Source organism: Simochromis diagramma, unplaced genomic scaffold, assembly GCF_900408965.1.
Source record: "Simochromis diagramma unplaced genomic scaffold, fSimDia1.1 OVJJ01000802.1, whole genome shotgun sequence".
NCBI lineage: Eukaryota > Metazoa > Chordata > Actinopteri > Cichliformes > Cichlidae > Simochromis > Simochromis diagramma.
In genome coordinates this window covers 16,864,001-16,889,454 of record NW_024387492.1, presented here as the reverse complement: position 1 = coordinate 16,889,454, position 25,454 = coordinate 16,864,001, and the positions used below count along the sequence as shown (strand labels likewise).

Here is a 25,454-nt window from a genome sequence, read left to right as displayed (position 1 = left end):
GTACTTGGTTCTCAATTTCTAAATGTAAATCTCTGTACCTTTGCGTCTTATGTATTTTCTTCACATTTCTTGTTCTCATAGGTGTGAATTGAGACAGCAAAGTCACCAAAAGTGCCACAAAGACATTTGTCAACATCTTTCACAGTTTGAGGAAAGGCTTTCAGAATGTGCTGCAGAACACGTGACATCATATGACAAATGTGTTGCCCAACAAAGAAGAGCTCAGGTAGGTTAGATTCAGCTTTATGTCATTATCTCTACGTATTGTATCTGTTTGAACCTGGCATTTAATCACTTTGACAGCATAGAATTGTTAACTGTTTAGCCATGCTTGCAAAAATGTTTTAAGAAAGACAGTGCTAGTCTAGCTGACTTTGGCTGCTTAAACTATTTCATTATCTGTTTGACTTTCATGATTTTAAATTTTAACTTTCATTACATTTTCAAGCTTCTGATGGAAGATCTTCACGGTCTTGCTGGGAGGATAGACGACCTGAGAGCTGTTTGTCCAATGCAGGGTTGTGGGGTTGGAAAGGATGGTGAGGTTGGTGCCCTCTGGAGGCACTGGTTGTCATTACTTCGTGATGTTGGCCTCCTGATGGTACGCACAGAGCAGAAAGGAGAGGAGTGGAAAGACATTACTGCAAGCGTAAGTTTAAATCTCAATGAAGCCTTTCGTACATTTAAAAACAAACAAATAAATGGCAAATTAAAACTGAATTAATATTTTTTACCTCTTTTGAAACTTTTTCTTTTCACTAACCAGAACTTAGTATGTCAAATGACTTTTACTGTTTTCTGATTAAAAAGACAGAGAAGTGATCCATAGATATTGATGCTTCAATTTGATTTTCTTAGATGGAGCAGTGCTGCAGCTTTTTAGCCAGACTTCAGGCGGAGGTTCGAGACCCCACCACTGTGAACTTCACTGGAGAGGATCCACAGGAGCTTCTCGCCCTGGCTGAGATCCTTCAGACAGGTTTGGAGCAGGAGCAGCAGGACCTGGCCTCCCTGGAGCATCGACTGGAGCACGCCCTGAGCTTATCAAGTTCCCCAGGGCCTATTGGCAAAATGCTGGTGAAGATCCAAGATAATGTCAGGAGGTGGGACTTCTTTAATATACATTTAGAAAGTGATTATTTATTTATGTCGAGTATGCTGAGAAGATACTTTTTTGCCCACAGCTTAAAAGAACGAAACCTGCTGGTTGTAGCTGCAGCCCAGGACGAGGAGAGAGAAAGACGACAAGTTCAAGAAGAGATGGGACAGATTCAGAAACACGTGTTTCTCATTCTTCCGGCACTGGAAGCATGTTTGAATCCAAGTGAAAGACAGGTGGGCTTCGTCTTTTAACGTTTGAAACTTGGTATTTGAGATTTTATAGAGAGTGATATTAAAAAACAACAATAATATGGCTTCTTATATGCATGTAATAACAAGTAATCACCTTTAAGTGTTTAACATGTCCAACTTTATTATTGTCATTATTCATAAATGATGAAATATTACTTTCTTATGAGTGTTAGATTTGAAGTTGTTCACATTATAGTGAGAAATACAAGCTATATAACAGTCAAGTTGCAAATTGCACAATTTAAACAGTTTTTTTTAGGTACTCTTCTGTCCAGCTGCTCTCATTTGTAAAAAATCAGGGGTGCAGTAGAGTAGAGGGAGTAGAGTATTAAATGTCTGACCCACACTCCCAGTCTCTGTCTGATTCCTGTATTTTTTGTCCTTTCCACACTGACAGGAGCTTAGAAAGGAGTTGTCTTCCCAGAAGACCAAGCTTAAGTGCATCACAGACAGTGTGCAGAGCCGATACACAGAGGTTCCTGTGGATATAGGCAAGCAAATACAGGATCTCCAGATGTCTCTGCAGAGAGCAGAAGAGAAGGTGACAAGAAAATTGATTTCAAACTGTTGAGATCTGTTACTGACAGATAAATGATCTTAAGATAAAGTCCGTTGGTGCAAATGTGTATGTGTCACACAGCTTATAGAGAACAGCCTCGTTAAGAAACTGGCTAGCAGAGTGCTGGAGTTGGGTTCTGGCATGGAGAAGGTGAAAGCATTACTGGAGCAGAGAAGTCCAACAGTCAGTGAAGCTCAGAATGTCCTGAAGGTGTGTGTATTCCTTGTTTTCTGTTTGCTTGTGTGTCCACGTATGAAAAATAAATAAACCCACTGTTTTTAAACTTTCTCTATTTTCAGTGCTGACTGTTTGTGTGTCCATCTGTCAGTGAGATTGTGCAAAAGCTTCTCAGCTGAAATTATTCAAATTAGTGCAGAGGCAAAGAAAGAAGAGAAAGTGATCTCGCTCACTTTCATTTATAGTATTTTTGTAGGTTCTCAGTCATCCAGATCAGTAGTAGCAGTCTGAAAAAAAGCCAACCAGACTTCTTTAAATTTATAAAGATGCATCACCTCTCACTCACAAAAATGTGGATCATTACCACTGTGAGACCTTCCCCCACCTTTTTTTGTGACCTGTTGTGAGTGGGTGGGGAAGCATCTGGGAAGGGATCTAAGGATTGCATTGCAACTCTGTTCAGTGATAGTCGTTCCTTTACTCCTCTTTCAAACTATCTGTCTTTGGGATCCTCGAAAGAGTGACCTTTACCCATTAAGTGTAGTTGTAGAGCTGAGTCTTGTCTTTTTGAAGTGACTCTTCTGTGTTGTGCCATATATTTGTGCAGTAGCTGTTTTGGTTTCTCCTGTATAAAGTTACAGGCACACACAAGTTACAGGCTGTTTGTCAATTTTATTCAAGCCAAATGAAACAGCTACAGATTCCTAAGAACTAATGCTAATCCACATTACCTTCTTGTTCTTCAGCATGTGTGGGATGAGCTGGATGCCTGGCACAGCAGCTTGATGCTCCTGGAGAGCGAGGTGCAGGATCTTGCAGAAGAGCAGCCGGATCAAGCCCAGCTTCTTATTGACCAGCTCACACAACCCCAGCAGCTCTACCAAGATGCAGCACAGATGGTTGAGCAGCGTACAACCTTTCTCAGCAAGGTCTAGTGCCACTACTATTGCTGCTCACCAATATAAATATATTAAATACAAATCATTTGTAGGCTACATATGCTTAATTTGTTTTAGCTTACCACTCCATTTGACTGAATGCTTCATTTTCCATATATCGTCTTTTATGTTAGATCCCAAAGTGTCTTCAGGAGTTAGAAGATATTCTGCACAGCGCCACCCGCTGGTTAGGTGAGGCCCAGTCATGGCTCAGTGCTCCCTGCTCATTCACAACAGCAAAAAGCCTCCACAATCATGCAAAGTCCCTGCAGGTCAGTGAAGAAGCATGCTAACTTAATTCTTTTGTTTATATCTGTTTTATGTAATCTTCATGTCTTTATAGTTTCATTTTTTCCTACATGTATCCATAGATTGTATCCTCCAGTAAACCTCTGTATTTAAGCCTGTATTAAAATGCATTGGCATTCCATGGTCACAAACAATATTATAGTGTAGTATAAGTACTATAATAGTATAATAATATAGTATATATTTCTTATATGTTTCAAAATTAACTTTACAAATTGCCTCACAATGGCAATGAAACAGCATATACAAGTCATAAAATATCAACATAACATTAAAATCAAATAAAAGTAAAGTAAATCAGAAAACTATACAATCTACTATGTTTATTATGTTAAAGGTGTGGGAAACAATTTTAATTTGACTTTGACATTGGATAAACTGAGGTACTGTACCAAGGTGAAGTTTAGGATAATAAAGATCATTTTTGAACTGTGACTCATGCAAAGCTACCAGAGTAGAGTCCAAGAATAAACATTTTGATCTAAAAAACAAACCTAAGGGGTTCCCTTTAACAAATGTTTCTTGTTAAATTTAAATGAGATTTAAATTTCTGATCTACAGCTGGTCCTGGATGACTCTGAGATGATCAGGGGGAACCTGCAGGATTTCAGGTTGGTGCTGGGTGAAATCTCTGCGGTGTGTGACATCAGTGCCCAGGAGGAGAGGCTGGAGCAAAACGACCAACAAGTCCTCAAAATGCAAGGCAGCATCCTCGAGCCACTGGAGCAGCTTTTGCAGGCTGTTGTAGTAAGAATGTTAACACTTCAGACTTTTGGGTTGTTAGCGATATCAAGTGTTCCAGTTTCGGGCACATTGAGTGGAATTTCTGTACTTGCATTGTAGCCGGATTTTTGAAGATTGCAAGCATTTACAGTACAGACAGCAGAAAGTGTCATAAACATTATTTATAATGGTGGGCATATACAACAGTGTTCATACAAAGCTAAATGTCTAAGACAATTTTCATTTCAGGTGGTGGAGGACATGGAAGCTGAACTTAAGACTGTGGAGAAAAATGTGCTGAAAATCAGAACGATTTTATCCTCCATGGACGACTCCAATATGTCCCTGACAGAACATTTGCACAACAGACAGGTACAGCAATGCAATTAGATAGTGATTTATTTATTTTTTAAATAGTTTAGTGTGGTCGCAGTAGTACCGGTATAATAATAGTAATATTACTGTTATTACTAAACTGAATGGCACTGAGAGCAATTTACAAGGAAGTAAATTGAATGAAATACAACATAAAAGATGACATCGGTGTAATTAAAACACTTGTATTTACACTGCTCAGTGTTCCTGGATCAACTCATTTAAAGGGTGTGTCTGATTTTACCATCTTGGTTCATTTGTATGAAGCACAGTTAATAAAAGCAGTTTGTCCACTTTGATGATTTTTGAAGACAAAATAGACCTACTGGAGTATAAATTGATCTGTGGTTATAAAAACACGTAGGACAACCAGAAGATTTCTCAATAAGAAGTTTAGAAACAAATGCCGCGCATTTCTTTCAGCCTTTACTAGAAACATGTAAATATGTATACAGTGAAATATAAAGCAGTTTAAGCTACAAATGTTTGTAAATGTAAAGAAGTGGCAGTGGCATAGATGAATGCTTAAACCTATCTGCTATCCCTCTCTCTCTGTCTCTCTCTCATATATATGGGGGAAAATGTCAAACTAACAGTTTACACGTGTTTCAGGTGATCCAAGATAATTTGTGCTCAATGCAGAGGATGTTAGAAGATCTAGAAAAATGCAAAGGAGAGCTTCACATCCCACAAAGAGCAGAAGAAGGCCTTCAAGTCTACTCCAAAGCCAGGCTGCTCCTGCAGTCACTCGAGGAGCTGGAACATCTCACACAGCAACAAGCCTCTCTGCTCGAGGTACAGCATGTCTGAATCCTAGCACACAGGCAAAAATAAAGATTTTGTTCTGCTATAAAAGAAAAAAAATGGTCCATCAAAAGATGCTTATGATGCTGTCCTTACTTTGCTGATATACTTTAATGTTGCACTACTGTATGAAGCAACACTCATTCTTGTCGCCAACTGGATCCTTGTTTCAACACAGTGGATTTGTTTTTTTTATGAGCCTCTGTCACTGCTTCCATTCTTTCTTAAATGTTCTCGTCTCTTTGACTAACCTAGAACAAGATCAGAGAAGAGGAAGAAACAAGTGCGATTCTTGCAATCACAACAGGCTCTCATACTCCTGGACAGATGCAACAGCTGCACACACATCTAGTCCAGGTAACATTTAGCTAAATAACTAAACCAGCTAAACAAATCAAATAACACTTGTGTGGTCTTTGCTCTTTGCTGTCGTGATTGAAGTAAACCTTCTTCTAATCATTTTGTGCTTGCAGTTCTCAGCAGCTTTTGATCAAATTGTTTTGGGAAAGGAAAAGCAAATCACAACGTACAAGATTTCTTCTTATTGCCAAAATTTAAAAGTGTTCTTTGAGCTCAGAAATCCAGTAGAACTGGTGAATCATTCAAGTGCAGTGACTATCCCCCATTCACTCGCTTCACTCTATTATCTGGGATTAGATGAACCTTGCTGTTAGAATCCTGTGTGAGAAAAAAATACCATACCATACCACCTTTATTTATAAAGCACTTTAACATAAAACCAGAGTTCACAAAGTGCTGTACATGCTAATAGCATAAGTAAAGAAAATTAAAATGAGATAAGATAAAATAAATAACTAAAAAACTAAAATAAATTGAAACATGTTAAAACAAATTGAGTCAACCCCTCTAATCAATGCCAAAGGCTTCAGCGAATAAATATGTTTTAAGAAGACTTTTAAATTCAGAAAGAGAAGAGGCCTGCCTAACATGCAAGGGTAGATCATTCCACAACTTTGGAGCAACTACAGCAAAAGCACGATCACCTTTAAATTTATACTTAGTTTTCGGTACCTTAAGGAGCTGCTGATTGGCAGACCTAAGGGAACGGGCAGGTGTATATGGTTGTAGTAGCTCCGAGAGGTGGGGGGGGGGCATTAAGAGATTTAAAAGCAAATAAGAGAATTTTAAAAACAATCCTAAAATGTACAGGTAGCCAGTGGAGTGAAATTAAAATTGGGGTAATGTGCTCAGACTTTTTTGTTCCAGTTAAAAGACGTGCTGCAGCATTTTGCACAACCTGCAGGCGCCTAATGGACGCATCACTAACCCCAAAATAAAGTGCGTTACAATAATCCAGCCTAGAAGTAACAAAGGCATGGATTACTGTCTCAAAATGCCGTTTCGATAAGATAGGCTTTATTTTGGCTAATTCCCTCAAATGAAAAAAGCTAGATCTTACAACAGCTCTATAAAATAATTATACTGAGCTGTTCATCAGGCTCAAGGAAGTCCAAAAATCTTTGTTTTAGGGGGGAATTTCACTATTGTACTACGGTATTAAAAAGCTGTATAACTGTGTTTTGAGATTAAATTAAAGAGGTCTAACCTTATCCAAAAAGAAAATTATATTCGTAAAATTGCAGATAAAACTCAAAAAATAGAATGAATGTTCAGGAGGAATGAAATGGTGACTGCTGCTAATAAAAACTTTAACTTCAATATTTACTGATATTGTTGTTAGATAAAGAAGAGTGATGAGAGTCGATAGAAAAGCAGTTTTTTCTTCCAGTTTTCCTTTAAATCACAAATTTGATCATATATCCACCCTTATCACTGAAAGCAGGGGGCTTTTGAGGTGTCTAACTCAGAGGAAGAGGAGGATGAGGATGACGAGAGTTGTCACTCGTCATCCTCTGACACACTAACAAGCAGTATTCCAGAGGTAAATCAGATGTAATTACATCACATGAGAGCATGTCTCTGGGTACCTCTGTCTTTTTGGTTTCATTCCACAATTTCACATTCATTATTTAAGCTCACTGACAGAATTTCAAGTAACACACCCACAGCAGCAGAACGTGTAAGACTTAGCAAATATTTTCTAAAAACGCACAGGATTTTAGGTCTTTTGGAATGAAACTCTGAATGTCTTGGGCTTCCTCTACTCTAATTATTCCTTCTTTATTTGTTCCTTGTGGTCAATCCATCATATCATCTCATCAAATTAGTGACCATCAAAGATTTTCCTGAAAAAAATTACATAATGCTTCTTAATTTCTTTTTATATAACATCCACATCCTTGCTGTACTTAGTTCTCTGAAAAGAAAATAGTTCAAGGGATGAAGATAAGAAAACTACTTGAGCTAGGTCCAAATTTTTTAAAGCAATTATAAGATTCTATGGCTGTATGAATATGGATCATTAAGGGTGTAGCTACTTTCTCCCATATTCTGATATCTAGTTTGAGGTCATCTTAATCACATTTACATGCTCATATTCATTAAGTTTCTGCCAAGTGACTATCTGATTAGATATTTGTGTTAAAGAGCTGTTGGAGTGGTGTGTCTAATTAACTGGCTAGTGAGTGAATGTATTGCAGTGGCACCCAGTGCAGATACTTTTTTCTTGCTCAGCTGTCAGGGTAAAACATCAAACAGTCTTTGCCTGGTGTACATAAATATGAGTATTACAAAAGCTCATATTGAGAGAGAACATCGTCACAAAAGAGAAACATGTTCTTTCTAAAAACATTAACTGGAATATTACACTGACAGTGGATGCTAATGTTTCTTTTCTCATATTCATGCATCAGTATCGGTGAAAACATTGGCTTTGATTTGGACTCTTTTAAAGGATATTATATGTGTTGTATATTAAATTGTGGTTTCCACAGGTCTCCACATCTGTTGTCAGAGATCATTCATCTAAATAGTGATTTCAGGCATCCATCCTTCTTCAGTATGTAAACCTGAGCTCCACTCCTGCGAGCCATACTGCCAGATTCTTTTAGCCTGAATAAATTGAAGGATGTAGCTCAAGCAGTTTTCTACATAATAGAATTTTAAGATGGACCCTCAGAGATGATGCTAAAAAACATCTAAAAACACTCCCACCATCTCTCTTTCAATTGCTTCATTTTGACAAAAGAAATAATGACAGCAGGGACCTGAAATTTTGCAGAATTCCTATTAAAAAGTATATTTTTTCCCTGAAATTTGTTCAGGTGAATCTGAGATGATCAGGTGGTAGGTATTTGGTGAACTGACATGGAATGACCCCTCGATGTAATTCTGTTCACAATTTCTAGCACTAATACTTTATCTTTTTCCTGTGCTGTGGAAGAAACCAGGAGATTTTTGCATGCTCTTAATGAGCTGTGTGAGGCAGGTCATTGTGTTTGCTGATAACCCCACTCTGTCGCTGTCAGAAGCAGCTGCTCCTCAGAAACCTTTCCTTTCATACACACACCCAGGATGAGAATAGCATGAGTAATTTATATGTGTTTGTGCAAGGATTTGGTTTGCATTTGTATATTCATACAACCAATATGTTAGGACCCTGAGGACACGCTCAAGCTTTCAGAAGTGCAAAGGGAGGATATGGCAGAACATAAGCCACCGTCACATATGAAGGTAAATAATCAGTTTCATATTGGATATATAAGAGTATTTATTGCCTTTTCTTTCAATAATATGCTGTTTTTATAAACATTTTCATAAGATTTTTTTAAACTAATCTTAATATACCTACCATAAGTTGTAGTTATTTCTAGTATCATCTTTCATTTGTCTTTCAGGACCTGGAGGGTATGCTTCATCAGTCTTCAAAATGTGCAGAAAAGCCTGAGTTAGATATCAACTTTGAAGCCAAACAAGCTGAGGCTGGAAAAATAACACCTGACGCTAAAGCTGATTTTGACGTAGCACTTACTCCTGAATCTGTGACCGCTCAGTCACTAAACACTGCAGCCGTCCCTGCAGCAGAAGGCCAGCTTAAAGCTGCTGCTGTGCACCAGCATGATTTACCGAAACACGAAGCCTTTGATGCTGACCCTCGCACAAACACCCCTCAGGCAGCAGCTGGAGCGGAAGATACAAGGCTGATTCCTTCAAGACCGATAACTCCATTTGCTGCTGGAAGAGCATCAGATGAGCTGATAGAGGAGGAGAAGCTGTCGCTGTCCACAGCTCCCAATTCAGATCTGGTAATTGTCTGAAGATTCAAAGAGATGTTGATCAAAGTTATTTAAGCCTAAGTAAATGGTTTCATGGACAAAATAAATAGACATATATATCTTACTTGGAGTAATAACTCAACATTGACATTGGGCGCTAATTCCTGTCCCTCAAGATCCATTGTTGTGAAGTTTTGAGGCTTTCTATAAAAATTGTGAATAATAAAAAGTTTTTACTTTTACATTTGGTGTGACCTTGACCAACACACAACATTTGAAAGGATCTCTTGAAAACTGTGGACTGCTTACAAATAGACAGGCAAACAAACAAAGGGGGGCGATTACATACTTTCTCCCTTTTGGAGGGGGAGGGGAGTGATAACTAAGTTTGCAGAATTAGTATTTGAAGTACCAGATTAATAACTTTTTTGTTTGTTTTAACAGGATGTTTTTGATAGACTGAGGGAGCAAACTGAAGTCAGCACCAGTTGTTTTTTGGGAGGATCCCAGCAGTTTTCTGTTGAGCCAATCAGGTAAAAATTCCAGTCGTAGTATTTTAGTTTTGGACCTCCTCTTTACACAGCATATCAAAGGCTCATAAACTTTTTGTGGTCCCTAGTTTGCCTGGACATGAAAATGTTAACCCCAAGCGCCAAAGGTGGAGTCACCTTCATTCCCAGATTTCTGAAAAAATAACCACTTTGAAAAAAGTTAAGGAGAACCATCAAAGCCAGAACAGAGAAGATGCAGAGAACAGACAAAAGGTAAGAAAACAGGAAAATAACCATTCAGTGCTTGAATCTGTAGTATTCAGTCAGACTGCATGATGTACATGAGGTGTGAGGTGATAGAAGTAAAATTATTTCTAAAATGTGGATGTCACCAACATAGCCATTACATCTGTTACCAGAGCAACCAGGCTACAAGGTTCGCCAATCCTTTCATCCTGTCCTCCGTGCCAAAGCTCATTTTGTTTTCATATCTGTGAAGCTGCTTGTCTTCCACAATGAAAAAGGACCCACAATGAGCAAAAGAATATCATTATGAGCGTTCCCTCTGCTGCTAAAATACCCGATTTTGGTTTACTGGAAGCAAAATTATGGATCCGATATTACTGAATATGAAAGGATGAAGCAGGGGATGTAACTCCTGCCCCTGCTCAGTTACACCCTTGATGCATTCTGTCTTTTTCCTTCACCTGCTGTTAAACCTTAAGTTCAGTTTTCTCTTTGTGTTTAGGTTCCAGATGAGGCGTCGAGGTCAATTGGATCTACTTGTGCAGCTCTTCAGCACACACAGGAGGCCATCACTATGCTAAGAAAAATAGTATGTATAATAGAAAGAGACTTTTTAAGTGCGTTCCTGCTGAAAGTATATTGATCTAGATACACAGGTAGTACGCTCTCTCACAAATAACTGACTAACATGGAGGACTGAGGCTCAATGAAATAATCAGATGTATTTCTGAAAAGTACTTCAAGCACATGAAGGCACAAAGATGGATTTTTTTTAAATAGGGCTACAAAATAAGCAAGTACCAAAAGGCTTGACTGGCTATTTCCTGGCAGCTTTGTCTTTATAATCATAAAACACCATTTTTAAGGACAGTTCTTTTCATAGAAAATATTTAAAGTTTTTCATGTCGTTCAAGTCAAAATCAAATCAGATAACATGCTAGACACAATTTGTCCAGTTTTTCCATCTCGGTACGGAATATAAGATCTACTAACTCTGTTTATACATTAGTATCAACAGGTTGGGATGTAGGAATAGCATAGTAGTAAATAGTAAACATCACCAAATTAAGAAGAATGAGCCAAAATATTCAGAGAATCTGACCTTTAAAAAACTGTGGTAAGTTAAATTGATGATTGTGCTTTTTCCCAGGTGAGCTCCACCGATGGTTCTCATCCAGGTGTGAAAGAGGAGTTTTACGAGGCTATACAGCAGGTCCTCCTCTGCCTCGATTCTTTGACTGACCTTCTGTTGACTTGTGGTGGCACGGGTGAAGATGAACCTCAGCTGAGGCTGCTGCAGCACGAGGTGACTGTTCAGTTAGTTCCCTTTTGCCATCAGAGCTGCCTTTATTCTTCACATATCTGCTCACATAGCTGCTACACACGTACTTCACATCCACAATGTATGATCCCACATGGATTCAGAGCTAATGACTGTGACATTTGAGGGCAGCGAACTCATAGTCATGTTCAAGAAACTAGTCTGAGATGATTTGAGCTTTGCCGCATGGCACGTTATCCTGCTGGTATCTACCATCATAGATAGGTATATTGCAGTCATAAAGGGATGGACATGGTCAGCAACAAAATCTGCATACCTTGGGAGTAACAAGTGGTTATGTGAGCTACTGTTTCTTTCCTATCTATTAAAGCAGTCTAGCCATTCTCCTCTGATGTCTTGCATCAACAAGGCATTTTCATCCACAGAACTGCTGTTCACTGGATATTTTCTTTTTTTCCTGACTGTTCTCTTTAAACCCTAAAGATGGTTGTGTGGGAAAAACCCAGTAGATTAGCGGTTTCTGAAATTTTTAGATCAGCCTGTCTGCCACCACAACCATGCCACATTCTTCCCATTTCTGATGGAGTAATGTGTGTATGTGACACAGAGTGAGGAGCCAAGGTACTTGAGTCAATCTGGGATAAAGGAACGAATGGTGCTAAAATACTGGTGGGAAAATGGGAAAATAGAAGCTAATGGTGACAGTAATAAAGAGTGAACTGATTTGATATTTGCTTTCCGGAGCATTTGAATAGACGTTGCAGTGGCCAATGAATCTATCCATTACTATTATATCTTTTTTTGTCTCTCTGTAAAATTGAATGTCAGGGTTGAATTTTTACTTTCGGTTTGTCCTTTTTGTGTGTTTTTTGTGTTTTTTGTTGTGTGCAGTGTATATCAGCTGAGCTGGGGACCCTCTCTGAACTGATGAGTAAAGTAGTGTCAGAAACCAGGCCTCAACTTTCAAAGGAAGAACCAGATGCTTACAGCTGTTTGACCTGCCTTCAGGATTGTCTTCATACAGCTCAGCTGGTCTTGACCTCCTCCCACAATCAGCTTATTGAAGATCCAGGCCTTAAGGACCCTTGCAAGGTTTGAAATAAATTAGAGCTCACTGTTCGACCCCTTTCCCATCCTTTCCCAGGACTAGATCAAATATGCAATTTTTACTTGCAGCAAAACCCAAATTCTACAGTAACACTCAGAAACAACAGACTCTGTGAATAGTACATGTTTTACATGTCTGTGGTTGTGCAGAAACTGTGTCACTAAAACTGCTGGGCTTTGACATGTTTTAGTAAACTATGCAGTGTAACTGAATATTCAGAATATTAGTATAAGTATTTTTAAATGTCAGTAAAATCACTCCTACTCTAAGTACTATAATCATCATATAGTTTCTGAGGTAGTTTCTATTTTGTGGTGCTTTATTCTTGTAATTTGATTAATTTCCACCATACAGGCTTAGATTTTACACACCAAGCATTCATTACTAACAGCAAGCTTCGAGCGTCAAGCTGTTTGCATGTAAAGTATGTGATGCAGTCATTTTGAGTTGGTGAAGAACCTCAGTACTTCTTCCAGCACTTAAGCTAACATATTATTTGTGTCTTTCAATAGGAGATCTCCACCAATCAGCTGTGTCTTCTGGACGAGTTTGAACTTGGGCAGAGTCGAGTCTTTCCAAATCTAAAGGATGGTCCCAGTTCGGAGGTAACCACTGCTGCACAGCTTTACTGCGTATGTGTGCATGATTAATAGCACTAGTGTTACAATACTAGAGAAGGCCTAATTAAAATGCTAGTAATATAACAGCAAAGCATCCATTACAGGCAGTTGTTATGATATCAGACAAATGAGTTTGCTGACAATTATTCAGACATATTAGTGCTTACTGAGTTTATATGGATGCCATAGTTAACTGATTACATTTCACTGCCTTAGTAGTTGCTACTGATGTAGGATCTGTATTTTAAAAGTTAGTGGTATTCTCCTTAAATTCTGCTGCTCATCTGTATCTCTGCAGTGTGTGCTGGCCAGACATCTGAGGGAAAGTCCAGGGGAAAAGGCCAAGATGCAACACAGTTCTAGGTCCTTGCTTCAGGGGATAACTCGGCTCCTGGAACTGGGTGAAGAATGCATAAGAGAGAGAAAGATGAGCCAGGTTCACAGCTGCAGCAAACTTCAAGCTGTTCTCTGCACACACAAGGTATCTCACTTTCAGGAAGTTCTTCAAAACACAGACAAAGAGCAGATTTAAGTTTGGTACATTACTTCAAGAGTATGAAGTAAACTCCTGGTTTTTAAAGAGCCCCATGTTGCAAGCACAACCTCCACTAATTAATCATTAGACACCCGAGTATTTAGACCTCAATCACATCCAGTTTGTTGCCACATTTATTTAATTGATCATCGCTTTGCTCGTCTCTTGGTGATATAGAAGCTTCTGCAGGTCCTCAGGTCCCAGATGGCTTTTGTTCAGTATCTATCCCAACATGAGCCAGAAGCACTCAAGTGTCAAGAGAATGAACGGGTACACCTGGAAGCCAGGGCCAAATCACTGCAGCAACAGGCTCTGGAACAGGAAGTGGCTTCTCAAAGGAGACTTCAGGTTTGTAGCCCATATTTGCTGAAGGCCATATGAATTTATACATTCACAAATGTGCACTTTTGTTTCATTTTTCCTGGAAAAACATGCATTCATAGATTCAATTTCAAAGTAGGGGTTTGGATTTATATTTGGCTCTGCTCTAGGAGTGGACCCGTTGGGAGGATAATTGTGGTCGATTGGGGAGAGTGCTGGATGAGTCTGAAGCCTTCATCAGCAGATGGGAGCCAGAGGGAGATGATGATGAGGAGGAGTTAGTGCAGCACAGACTAGATGCCTGCCAGGTACATCCTGTCACACTTCACATAATTTGTTCTCACTTCTCTAAGTCAGAGTTGTTTTGTTACTTTTTTTCTTTCTCCTTAGCTTAATCTGTTAAACATGATTTAAACACAGGTCCTCTCAAGTTTGTCACTAGGAGCTAGTTTTCTCATTTTAGTGTGATAGGTTTATTTTCATTATTCGTACAGAAATCAGTTCATATTAACATAAAAGGTTTCTGTTTTATAATGTTTTAAAGACAGAAAGAGAAGAAAGTGCTTCTTTTAATAAGAATCCTGGGCTCTAGTCTCCTGTATTTTCCAGAAAGCCCCTCAATAAACTACAAAGATGGTTAGTTGGTTAGATGGTTAGTACAAAAGATTGTACAACTCTTCCTCGCTCTGTAGGTGATTTTCCTGAGGATTTATAACAAAGCTATTCTGTTCCCATTCAGACCGTGCAATATCACCCAACAGTTTTTCATTGAATGTTTGTTTCATCTCCCCATCATATGCTGCTACTCTGTTATTCATTTGCACAATATTATGTCACTTTTAGAATCACCTGCACTGATAGCTAAGCTATTTATTTTTCAGGATATAGTTATATTGTTACTTGTTACAGTTATTTGATATTATATTTTGCACTATCCTACTGTATATTACTATATACTTGTATTCTATTGTACATATTGTATATCGTATTCCTCTGCTTCTCTGTCTCTCTTGCTGCATTGAGCATGTGTATGACAAAAGAATTTCACTCGGGATAAATAAAGTTCTTCTTATCTTATCTTATCTCATCTTAGTTGAACATTATGTCAAGTTGTATTGTTTCATGAACAGGCAGCAGTAGGACATGACTCTCCAGTTTACACTCAGAATTAATTTAAACTAAAAGCTGACAGTAACCATTAATCTATTTAGGATTTTATATCTCAGTTGGTACTGCATATTTCACCACAGACTAATGACTAAAGTGATAGTTTTGTACCATCAGCTGCCTCTGTGCGTCATGACTTGAAATCACTGTGATGAAAATACATCCCCCAATAAATTAAACAGAAACCGAATAATGAGCTTCTTTAGGATTTGTGAGAGCTCTTTTCTTCACTGCAGTCACATCGTAATGAGTAATGTGTGTATGTGACACAGAGTGAGGAGCCAAGGTACTTGAGTCAATTTAGGACAAAGGAACGAATGGTGCTAAAATACTGGTGGGAAAATGGGAAAATAGAAGCTAACAGTGACAGTAATAAAGAGTGAACTGTGAAATAAAGAGAGCTGCAACCATAGTGAAGGCTTAGGTGGTATTTTTGCTTTATTGGCACTGAGAATGAGGGATGATTTTCTTTCCTGCATTCTTCTAAGTTTTTCCTTTCCCCCCTTTTGTTTTTTGTTTTTTTTTGCATCTGCTATTAACTTGTTGATTTTCTGTCCTCTACCTCTTTCACGTATCATTTTTGCACGTCAGACTTTTAAAGTGTCTCTTTGAGCATTAGATCGAGTTTCCAGATATTCTAAGCATAAGCACTGATAAGTCTCCTTGTCACTTAGCAAACACTGGTCCAGCTGGATGACAACAAAGCCACTTTAGGAGCAATTCTGGATCAGGGTAAGGTGCTGCAGGCAGAGCCCCTGCTTGCTGCATCAACCCATCAGACAGGCGGCGCTCTGGAGCTGCGTTGGAGGAATGCCTACAGGCGAACAGAGAAAGAGATTCAGCGCTGCAGAGACATCCAGGACAGCCAAATCAGGTGATCCAGGCTCACTGGGATCTTTATTATCTACCGGCTAAAGTTTAAACTGTTGCCTGCACAGAATGAAAAATGTTACTGATTTTTTTTTTTTCTTCATTTGTTCTTTGTTCAAATATCTGCCAAAAGTCTTTTTCTACCCAGCATGAGCTTTTTAAAAGGTTGTTAAAAAGAACTTAGACCTCCCTAACAAGATGTTCTTTCACAACCTTTCAGTTTTACTATGTGAAAAAGTGCCTCACAACCAGCTGTCTTTAGTCTTCTATTGATTTGTGTGTAAGCTAAAGTACAATGAAGCCTGGTATAACCTGATGGCCTTGTGTGAAATGTTTAGAGTATAGGTATTGTGTGTGTTTCTTTGGTCTTTCCACAGTGATTCATTGTTCCATCATTTGATTGTGAAGTTAACCACTAATTACTGTTAGTCAAATGTTTGTCAGTGGATTCACAAAAGTTGCCATGGCGATTTTTAATAAGAATATTAACAGCACTTTAACTAGCAACCTGCAAAAATGATCTGGAATATATAAACAAATAACTTTGTAGCATACTTTATAGGAGCATCCTGAAATCCATATCTGAGTGACTTATGTTCTTTCCACAGACTGAACAGAACATTTTGTGGATTCATGTTGTTAGGTTTTTTTTAATTATGCTCAGAAATGTTGCCTGGGATCTTAGTCAGTAAAAAGTGAAGCACGGACCACACAAAACGTGCCAAATGAAAAACAGCAAAGAATTACTATATGAGTTCCTACAGCAACAATTCGACAATCTGTTGTACAGAAAGTTCCTTATATTCTCATTGAATGTATTCTACAGCCCAGACATCAGAAAAAACCCCCACTCATTTACAAGCCCTATTTATCACTAGTGGACCCAAGCCCAAGTCCTTACCTCACTCTGTATGAAGGTACAGTCATGTTCTGCCCCACTGGTTGAGCTATGTGCTTTTCCATACTCCCCACAGATTCCACACCAACTTTGACTTGGTCAGTGAATGGCTGGCTGGTGCCAACAAACACCTGAAGACTTTGTCAGGTCTGGTAAATCTCTCTGACCTGAGTCAGGAGTGTGTTCAAAGCAATCTCATCAAGCTGCTGGTAAGGCTTTTCTGTGTTCTCATCAAATAGCCTTTGACCTAAAGAAGATTAATAACAGCCCAGTTAAAGAATCGCTGCAGTCTGCCCCTAACATCCTAACATCTATCTTTTTCTTACTAGTTTGCTTTTTAATGAAATGATTCCTCATCGTTCCTGTGGTTTAAGTCTTTTTCAAGCACTTCGTAAAATGCATTTGTAAAATGTTACAGAACGCAACAATCTTTGGTATACAAGGTGGATATAAGCAGATACCATAACCCTAACCCTTTATTGCATTCTATGACATGATCATGAAGAAATTAATAAAAATTTGCTTCCTTACATGACATAATATTTAATCCTGTCCCCAGCTTTAGTTAGAAAGGGCAAACACCACCTACAAAAAGTCCAAATAAATTAACACAAATTTGTAATGGATGGACATATGGGTCTAAACTGGCTGCTGGACAATATTGATTTGTTTTCTAATATTAGTTAACCTCAACATGTCCCCAGGACTTCTCCATGGAAGTGGAACGTATGTCTGTACTGAAGACCTCGGCATCCAAGGATGCTGCTCAGCTCCTCCAGCTGAGGGAGGCTGACTGCCCTGGACTGAGAACTCAGCTTACCCAACTGGAGAACAGCTGGAACCAGCTGACCTCTGACATGTCAAAAACCCAAGACCAGCTGCAACAGGTGCAGAATGTTTTCAAAAGACCCTAACTGTTAGATGAATAGCCCCTTTCTAGTGGTTTCTATAGTCGCCCAGTTTCCAATTTATTGAAGTTGGTTGGTTTTCAAAAATAATTGGGCACTGAAAACTCCTCTCCAGTTAGGGGAGTGCAACCTTAAACCCTGCTGAAATCTATATGAGGGTGAGTGAGGATAGGGAGGACCATGAATCTAGAAGACAGCCACGATTCAATTTCTCCTGAGCATTTATCACCAGAGAGTGGAACCAGATATTTGGCTTTATAATCATTCTGATGTTTAAAAATTTGGCAATCACAGAGAAGATAAAAAAGATTTAATAATGCGGATGTGCACAAAGGTCAGATAGTAATGGAGCAGATGTTTAAAAATATAATTACATTGTTAGATAAATCATATGAAGTAATCTAAAAAACTAACTAAAGTTAGGAATATATGTCATGTAAAGTGAACCTCCCTGCTTTCTTTATTATCTTTTCCCCTTTTAGTGTCTCCTGGCAGCACAGCCATCGATGGAGCTTCTCTCTGATCTGGAGGACTGGCTCAAACAGATGAAGAACTGCATGAACCAGGAGAAAGAAAAAGTCCTCAAGGCCAGCAGTGCAGCTCAGGTCACTGAAATCCTGCAGAATTTCCAGGTACTTAAACCGCCTCTGTTTTCACTTTTTCCTCCGCATCTATTTCAATTGGTTATATTTGAAAGGTTATTTCAGTGCCAGTCTTTACTTTGAATTGACGCAACCCATCCATCAATTTGTTTGACAATCAACAAGCGAGCATCTGAAATTTATACGTTGCTTTTTCCTTGAAAGGGTGCATTTCACTGTTCTCTCCTCGATATGGCTCTTATTTTTTCTGCTGTTATGTCAGTGACATCTATGAATCACATCCTGCAGTAAAAGCACTATAATTTAAACCACTAAAACAGTACTGATTTAATTCTTCAAAGACTGAAAGGTATGAAAAATGTAAGTTAAAAAAAGTGGCACAACAGAGGCATCTACATTAAATCAGATTTGTTGGTCTATTCAAGCAGGGGAGAATCTAGCATGGTTTTCGGTTCGGTTTGCATAGTTTTATTCATTTTTTATGTTGTTTTTTTAGGTATTCAAAGCTGCTGTGACCAATGGGCAGCTCCTCCTTCATTTCCTGTGTCAGCCCAGGCCTCAGATGGCAGACATCCAGGCAGTCCGCTCTGAGCGTACAACGTTCGCAGAGGAACTCGGTGCCTCCAGGCTGCAGTGGCTGCACTTTCAGAGAGAGCTAGAAAGTCAGGTCTCTATCTCAGCAACTAATAAAACAGGCAGATTACTACTAATCTGATGCAACTGTAACCTCTATGTTTATCCATCTATCATATTTTTATTGATGCAAACAGATTTTTCAAGTTGGACATTGATAAAAGGCTATTATGTAAAAAATATGTGTGTGAGTTCATAGTGTGCTGCATCAGTGATTTATATCGGCACTGGAACCCCAAAGAGGCCATAAATCTATATTACTTTACAGCAACAGGAACAAGAAAATACATTTTTTAACACGAACTCGGCTATAAAGACATAACTTTTCATGACTTTTTTGCTTGTCATGATTCATCCACCGTTTGGCTTTCTCTCATCAGATTTGTGGCGCTGAGCAGATCCATCGCACTTGTGCAGAAAGGGAGAGGCGTTTGCAGTGTCTCCACGGCTGGATAGAGCAGCAGAAGAAGCAGCTGAATCAGTGGAAACAGCCCACCAGCCAAACTCTGGCTCATAAGGCTCTGCTGGAGTGGGAGGTAAAGTAACAGGAGCAAAGAGATGAGGGCCTTTTGTAGAGTATCATCCCCTCCACTCTGGTCTGATCTGAGAATGTGTTTTTTTTTTCAGGCTCTTGAGGGTAGAGTGAAGGAAGTGGCTGCAGCTCTACAGGAGTTAAAAACCACACAAGTGTACGATAAAAGGGAACAGGAGCGCCCATGTGATGTTGCCTTTTCTAATGAGGCAGAGGGTGTCAGTCATGCTTGCCGGGATCTTAGTCAAGAGGTAAAAGTCAGTCTTACTATAATTCAGTGCTAGATTACAGCATATTAAAACACAAGCTTTATAAGCTGTAAATCCTGTCCTGAGCAGATGATGAGAAGTATTTTGGCCTGAAACACCTTGGACAACATGTAAAGTTATTGCTTTATGCTTGAGTAACACTTCCATACACAAAGGGGTCACTTATCATGATAGACCCACAGTGACTCATCACTCAGTTTTGCATTTTCCCTCTGCAAAGTGTTTTCAAGTTTATTGTTTTGGCTTTATGTCCTTCCACTCTTTCACTTGGTTTATTCTTTTTTCTGTCCCTTTTTCCAGACGTAGCAAACAAAGCTCTGATAAACTCACCCTGATCAGCACCATATGCCAAACATGGTGCTTAGTGCAGTCATATGTCTTACAAGTTGCTCAATAACTGCACAGAACGCATGGAGTACTCAAAAAATCATTCCAAATGTCAGATGAACTGAGCTACAGTATAAATGATCTTTATAAATGGTCTTGTTTCTGGCGGCCTTTCTAGATGAAAGCTCTGAGACCTGCGCTTCAACAGGTTGTGGAAAAGTGGAGTTGTTTCCACAGAGATCTGAGGGATGTGACTCTGCACACCACCAGGGTGCGCTGCGCCTTTCAGCATCAACAAGCTCCTCTCTTCTTGCTGAAGCAGGCAGAGGGATACGTGGACTTCCTCCTGGTAAGCCTTGTTGGTGAACCTTTATATCCAACTGTGTGCGTACAAAGCTACAAGAAAAATAATCACATGTTGTAATTAGTTTGACATGTCAGTTCCTGAAAGCCTTATATATTTGCCAGTGTTAAAGCAACAGTTTAGAAAAACAATGTTTTTGACCAACCAGCTGTACCTGTATGAAGTTAAAAGCCCCCCATTCTAGTTGTGACAGATTTAGAATAGATGTAGGCACTCACAGATGTCAAGCCGTCAGTGCTTTTCAGTCTCTAAGCTTTAGTTTAGAGTAAGAAGGAATATAAAAGAAATGTGTTTTATGTCCCACAGCAACTCCAGGAGGAGGCTGGAAAAGGAGAAGCACTTTGGGCAGCTGTGAACAAATCCTGTCAGAGTCTTGTAGGGTCTCTCCATCATGGAGCGGCACAGGCACTACGTGATGAAGTGGAAGGAGAACAAAAACGGTCAGAGGCCTGCGTTGCAGTGCACGCAGCAATATTTCAATTAACAACTAAACATGTTACAGTTGCACACATCGTCAACTAAATCAGGCAACTATGGTCTTACTTTGTGCATGTTAGCGCTATACAGCCACAAAGTAATCAAGCGTTGCATCCTTCTCAGGTGGCAGAACACGGTGCAGGAGATAAAGGAGGAAAACATAAAGACAGAAGAGACGCTTTTGGTCTGGCAGGAATACACTCGTCTCTCTTGTAGCTGCTCTGCACAGCAGAAACACCTGCAGCATGAGTGGGAGGAGCTATCAAGGTCATCACTTTCAGCTGGACACAACACTCAAGCCATAGATGGCTCAGTAAAGGTGAGTTTAGGGCTGGTACTAGACTGTCTATACAGAACAGCTTGTTAGCAGAAATCAGCTGCCTCATACGCTTATGTAATGCTTCAGTATGCGTGTGTGAAGTTCTAGCAGTAAACCCACTGTTATCCACAATGTGATTTATGTCATAATAATAAAAATATTCAAGTTATTGGATTTGTTTCATAAGGTTTTAAAGTAGCTTAAGACTGAGTAGATCAAATATCTGAAAGCATGAATAAATTTAAGTGGTTGAATTGAAACTATTTCTGGGATTATTAAAGGTTATCTTGAGCAAGCAAATAAGCTTATTAGGATTTAATAGATTTTATTTTTCATATCTGCCATTCTCAGTATTTAGAGTCATCAAATTCCTCCTTTGACTCATCCTGTACCTGGCATTGGTTTAGAGAGTACACAAATCACATTCACAATTTAATTAAATGTTTTTCTCAATGACTGATCCTCTATTCTTGGAACTGAACAGGCAGCATGCATTTACTGGCAGAAATATCCAATGTGGTCTGTTCAGTTTTCATACATCTGATGTCCCCTCTTCGTGCGTAATTCTGATGCAGTATTACGTGTTTAATTTGGAAATTCTTTCTTTTTCTTTTTTTTTTTTTAATAAAAAGCTTTTGCGGTGCTATTAATATTGGGGTTTTTCTTCTTCAAAATACACAGAAAAGTGTATTTTGTTAGAAAAAGAAGCTCTGATCTTCTGCTTTATTTAAAAAAAAAAATCCTCAAATAAATTAGATGAAAACAATTTGAAAGGTTAAAAAGTTTTTCTGTTAAAGCTGCTGCTTAAAATTAAACACACTACATGGATATATATGAATATGAAAAATCAGAATTTTGTTTTTTGTTCTTTTATCCAGAAGTTGCAGGGTGCTGCTGAAGAGTTGCAAAGCATCATGGGAGATGTCTTAGCAGCATCCAAGCCTCTTATTGGCCGGCTAGAACCACTACCTGCAAATTTAATAGGATCAGAAACCAGACTGCTGTCGCGTGGCATCCTGTTGCTAAACGAGGCAATTGCAGGGAAAAAGAGGAGTGTTGAGGTGAGGGAAGTTATGTGAAATATTTTACCTGTGCAGTTTTCTTTCAGTCTAGCTTCCCACTGTATGAGAATTTATTATCGTCACATTGAGTGCAGAGGGACACTTTCTCAAACTCAAACTGGTATATATACTCAGTTACATTTCTTTGAATGTGCAGGAGGATTTAGAGCAACGTAAACTATTTCACGCCCAACTGGAGGTGTTCAAAAAGCAGATGCAGGACTTACAGCAGAAACTAAAGGCCGGCAAAGATAACACAGACTCTGTAAAGGTTCGTCGGACTCACTATTGTCTACATCCCTGTACACTTTATTAACAAATGCTCTTAAACTACAGTTGTTTCAAATATACCTGGGTTTGCAGCAGGTACTCCAGGAGCTCTGTGGTCTGTTTCCATCATTGCTGGACATCAGAGACATGAGTGGCCACGTGAATCTTAACAAACAGGAGTCAGAGAGACTGCACGTACTTATCAGGGAGTGGGTCGAAGTCATGACTCGTTCATCAGACAGGTAAGGAAGTTCAATTCACGAGAAAGCAAAGATAGTAATCTATGTGTAGCTGTCTGCACATTTAACAGTTTTTCAGGCAAATTCAGATATTTATGTATCACATAGCAGTGTTCAATCATCATAAACAGAAAGTGTACCCTCTATTCTTAGGTTTTACATATTATAACACAGTAAATATAATTCTTACCAGGGTAAAGGTTAGCTAAATACAATCTATTTTATCTTTTATCAATTTTAACTCACTTTTAAAAATAAATAAAATTAAAATTACTTAATTTTTATTTTGACTGTGAAAGTGAGAATTGCACGTCAGTTTCGTTGTTCAGTGTTTGATTGCTACAATGGCAATAAAAGATTCTGATTCTGAAGTACAACAATAGATATTACACCGCGTCTGTTGGGAAGCACTAATGCAGCAATTCATTACATTTTTGTTAAATGAGTAATATATGGTGTATGCCATATATGTTATATATGTTATATATTAATTTGAGCTTATAGTTACTTAATTTTAATTTCTGCAATGGACCAGATTATTTTTATTGTGTCCTGATACATAAAGCCTCATAACTGAAGGTGGGGGTGTTTTTTGTAGTGTTGTTGTCTATTGCCAAATTCTTCTGAGGAATAACTTATTGTGTCATTTTCTGGAGACAATGGATGCACTGAGTGTTCTTTTTCTGAGCTGTAGTAAAAGAAAGCGTTGCATGTTGATGTGTGTTACATTTCTTTCCTAGAGAACTGCAGGATGAGTGCCAGCGTTCCCTGAGCTTTCAGGAAAAGAGTGGAAGATTGACACAGATCAAGGAGAAACTGGAGCAGGAAGCAGTGTGCAGAAAAAACCCGAGTTATCCAAGCCTTCAAGAGATGCTGATTGTCCATCAGGTAGAATATGTTTTATTCATTTCTAGTTATACAAACTATGTAAAAACTGCTCTATTTGCTCTTTTTAATCAGCAAAGTTGATAATCATCTTTATACCTCCTATAAGTAACTATTTGAAAAATTTGATAATTCACTTTGAAGCCAAACTAATGACCTCCTCAACCCAGTAATTTCATTTATCGCTGAGACTGAGAGCATTGCAGCACTGGAGCAATTTTCATGTTATTTTGAAGAAAAGCTGTAATGCTGCAAGAAATGTAATTACAATTTTATTACACTTTTGAAATGTTTAATCATAAACAGTGTTTATTTAAAAAAAGATAAAGAGTGATGTAAGAATCACATTGTGCCCTCTTTTCTGCTCCCACAGAGACTTCAGGCTGACATAATTGTTGGACATCAGCTTCTGCAGCATCTTCTCTGTGATGCAATCAAATCCATGGAAAAAGAAACAGGAGAGAAAAGGTAAATGATGGATAAGTCAAGAAAAGGCTTAGAAGTAAATACTTTGCATATAATTATTTTACATAAAATGCTTATTTGTTGTTGCTAGTGTAATAAAATAACAACTGTATCAGTAGAATTTTCTTTAAATACATGAGACATTAAATGGTCAAAGTATAATCATAAAAGAAAATATTTGTAGAGTGCATACCCTTTTGATTTGTGTGGAAAATAATACAGCTGCAAGGATCCATTGCAAAAGACAAATGGGGGTGGTGATTTGACTAATGAGAGGTGGTTGTTTTGAGGTCTTAAACTGACTGAAAATAAATTACTGTGTGTGTGTGTGCATGGCAGACAACTGCTGTATTTTTCCTCGATGTCCTTGAATCCATCTTTGAATTCTTTGAGAAGCTGGGAACGGTTTCAGAATTTTGAAAGAATCCAGAGGGAATTTTCCCTCGCTGCTGGAACCGCTGCTCACAGCTGGAAGACAGTTTTAAGATCCCACTTATTTTGCAGTTGGTAATTTATAGATTGCAGATAAATCAGCTGTGACAGAGAGTTCCTTATGCTGCATTAGTTGTAAAATCTTATGCTTTTTGTTTTTATGTGTGTATGTATGTGGACACACTGTAACACAGTTTTTATCGCCTCCATTTTATTTTATTTGTTTATGTGGTTTTAGTTTTAGTTGATTGTTTTGAACCCAATGACACACAAAAACTGAAATTGTATTTTGTTGGTTTGTACAGATCTGAGCTCACGGCACAAGTGGTCAGTTTAAAAAATGGCTGGTTCAGCTCCGTGGCTCTGGCTGGTCAAAGCCGGACCTTAACAAAGGAACAGCTGCACCAATGGAGAATCTACAAGAATGGTTTGAAACATCTGTGGAAGTTGTTGAGGGACGCTGACTCTTTGCTGCCCCCAACTGGACGCTTTCTCTGTGCAGTGGATCAGCTGCAGAACTGTGTTGATGATTACCAGGTCAGTATAAAAATGTATTTTACAATGCAGTGAGAAAAAAAATTTGTTTTTTCTATATAAAGTCTGACCATGAAGTTTAAGTAATCCACCCATAAAAATGTGGGGAGATTTGCTACATTCATGAAGATTTCACAGTTGTCAAACCCACAGACACTGAATCAGGGCATGCGTGTTACCAGGAGCACGCTCATTGTTATTTTTTACGAGATTGTGCACTAGAAA

General features: G+C 38.6%; 1 protein-coding gene and 1 long non-coding RNA gene across 5 annotated transcripts in view; one reads left to right on the top strand and one right to left on the bottom strand.

Annotated features, from left to right (window-relative positions):
- The window catches only part of LOC120725288 (nesprin-2), a 93,060-nt gene that overhangs the window by 44,476 nt on the left and 23,130 nt on the right, over positions 1-25,454 (top strand). For all 3 annotated transcript variants that reach the window (XM_040018081.1, XM_040018078.1, XM_040018079.1), the window contains 40 exons: positions 82-226; positions 449-649; positions 859-1,103; positions 1,185-1,335; positions 1,751-1,894; positions 1,994-2,122; positions 2,836-3,018; positions 3,162-3,299; positions 3,898-4,083; positions 4,309-4,431; positions 5,047-5,229; positions 5,494-5,595; positions 7,040-7,141; positions 8,755-8,832; positions 8,997-9,404; positions 9,819-9,907; positions 9,994-10,138; positions 10,614-10,700; positions 11,262-11,417; positions 12,285-12,485; positions 13,014-13,133; positions 13,420-13,602; positions 13,834-14,004; positions 14,148-14,285; positions 15,819-16,018; positions 16,989-17,121; positions 17,617-17,799; positions 18,303-18,452; positions 18,919-19,089; positions 19,436-19,591; positions 19,683-19,838; positions 20,362-20,532; positions 20,854-20,987; positions 21,148-21,343; positions 22,222-22,404; positions 22,562-22,675; positions 22,768-22,916; positions 23,654-23,801; positions 24,172-24,266; positions 25,001-25,232. In XM_040018081.1, the coding sequence (XP_039874015.1) occupies positions 82-226; positions 449-649; positions 859-1,103; positions 1,185-1,335; positions 1,751-1,894; positions 1,994-2,122; positions 2,836-3,018; positions 3,162-3,299; positions 3,898-4,083; positions 4,309-4,431; positions 5,047-5,229; positions 5,494-5,595; positions 7,040-7,141; positions 8,755-8,832; positions 8,997-9,404; positions 9,819-9,907; positions 9,994-10,138; positions 10,614-10,700; positions 11,262-11,417; positions 12,285-12,485; positions 13,014-13,133; positions 13,420-13,602; positions 13,834-14,004; positions 14,148-14,285; positions 15,819-16,018; positions 16,989-17,121; positions 17,617-17,799; positions 18,303-18,452; positions 18,919-19,089; positions 19,436-19,591; positions 19,683-19,838; positions 20,362-20,532; positions 20,854-20,987; positions 21,148-21,343; positions 22,222-22,404; positions 22,562-22,675; positions 22,768-22,916; positions 23,654-23,801; positions 24,172-24,266; positions 25,001-25,232 (6,379 nt within the window). The remainder of the gene's footprint in view (positions 1-81; positions 227-448; positions 650-858; positions 1,104-1,184; positions 1,336-1,750; positions 1,895-1,993; positions 2,123-2,835; positions 3,019-3,161; positions 3,300-3,897; positions 4,084-4,308; positions 4,432-5,046; positions 5,230-5,493; positions 5,596-7,039; positions 7,142-8,754; positions 8,833-8,996; positions 9,405-9,818; positions 9,908-9,993; positions 10,139-10,613; positions 10,701-11,261; positions 11,418-12,284; positions 12,486-13,013; positions 13,134-13,419; positions 13,603-13,833; positions 14,005-14,147; positions 14,286-15,818; positions 16,019-16,988; positions 17,122-17,616; positions 17,800-18,302; positions 18,453-18,918; positions 19,090-19,435; positions 19,592-19,682; positions 19,839-20,361; positions 20,533-20,853; positions 20,988-21,147; positions 21,344-22,221; positions 22,405-22,561; positions 22,676-22,767; positions 22,917-23,653; positions 23,802-24,171; positions 24,267-25,000; positions 25,233-25,454) is intronic.
- Positions 19,987-20,883, bottom strand: LOC120725294. 2 transcript variants are annotated; one of them, XR_005694083.1, is made up of 2 exons: positions 20,766-20,883; positions 19,987-20,579 (listed from the first exon to the last, which is right to left on the bottom strand). It is a non-coding gene; the product is annotated as an uncharacterized LOC120725294 (long non-coding RNA). The 2 variants fall into 2 exon arrangements; XR_005694082.1 differs by having other exon boundaries at positions 20,702-20,859.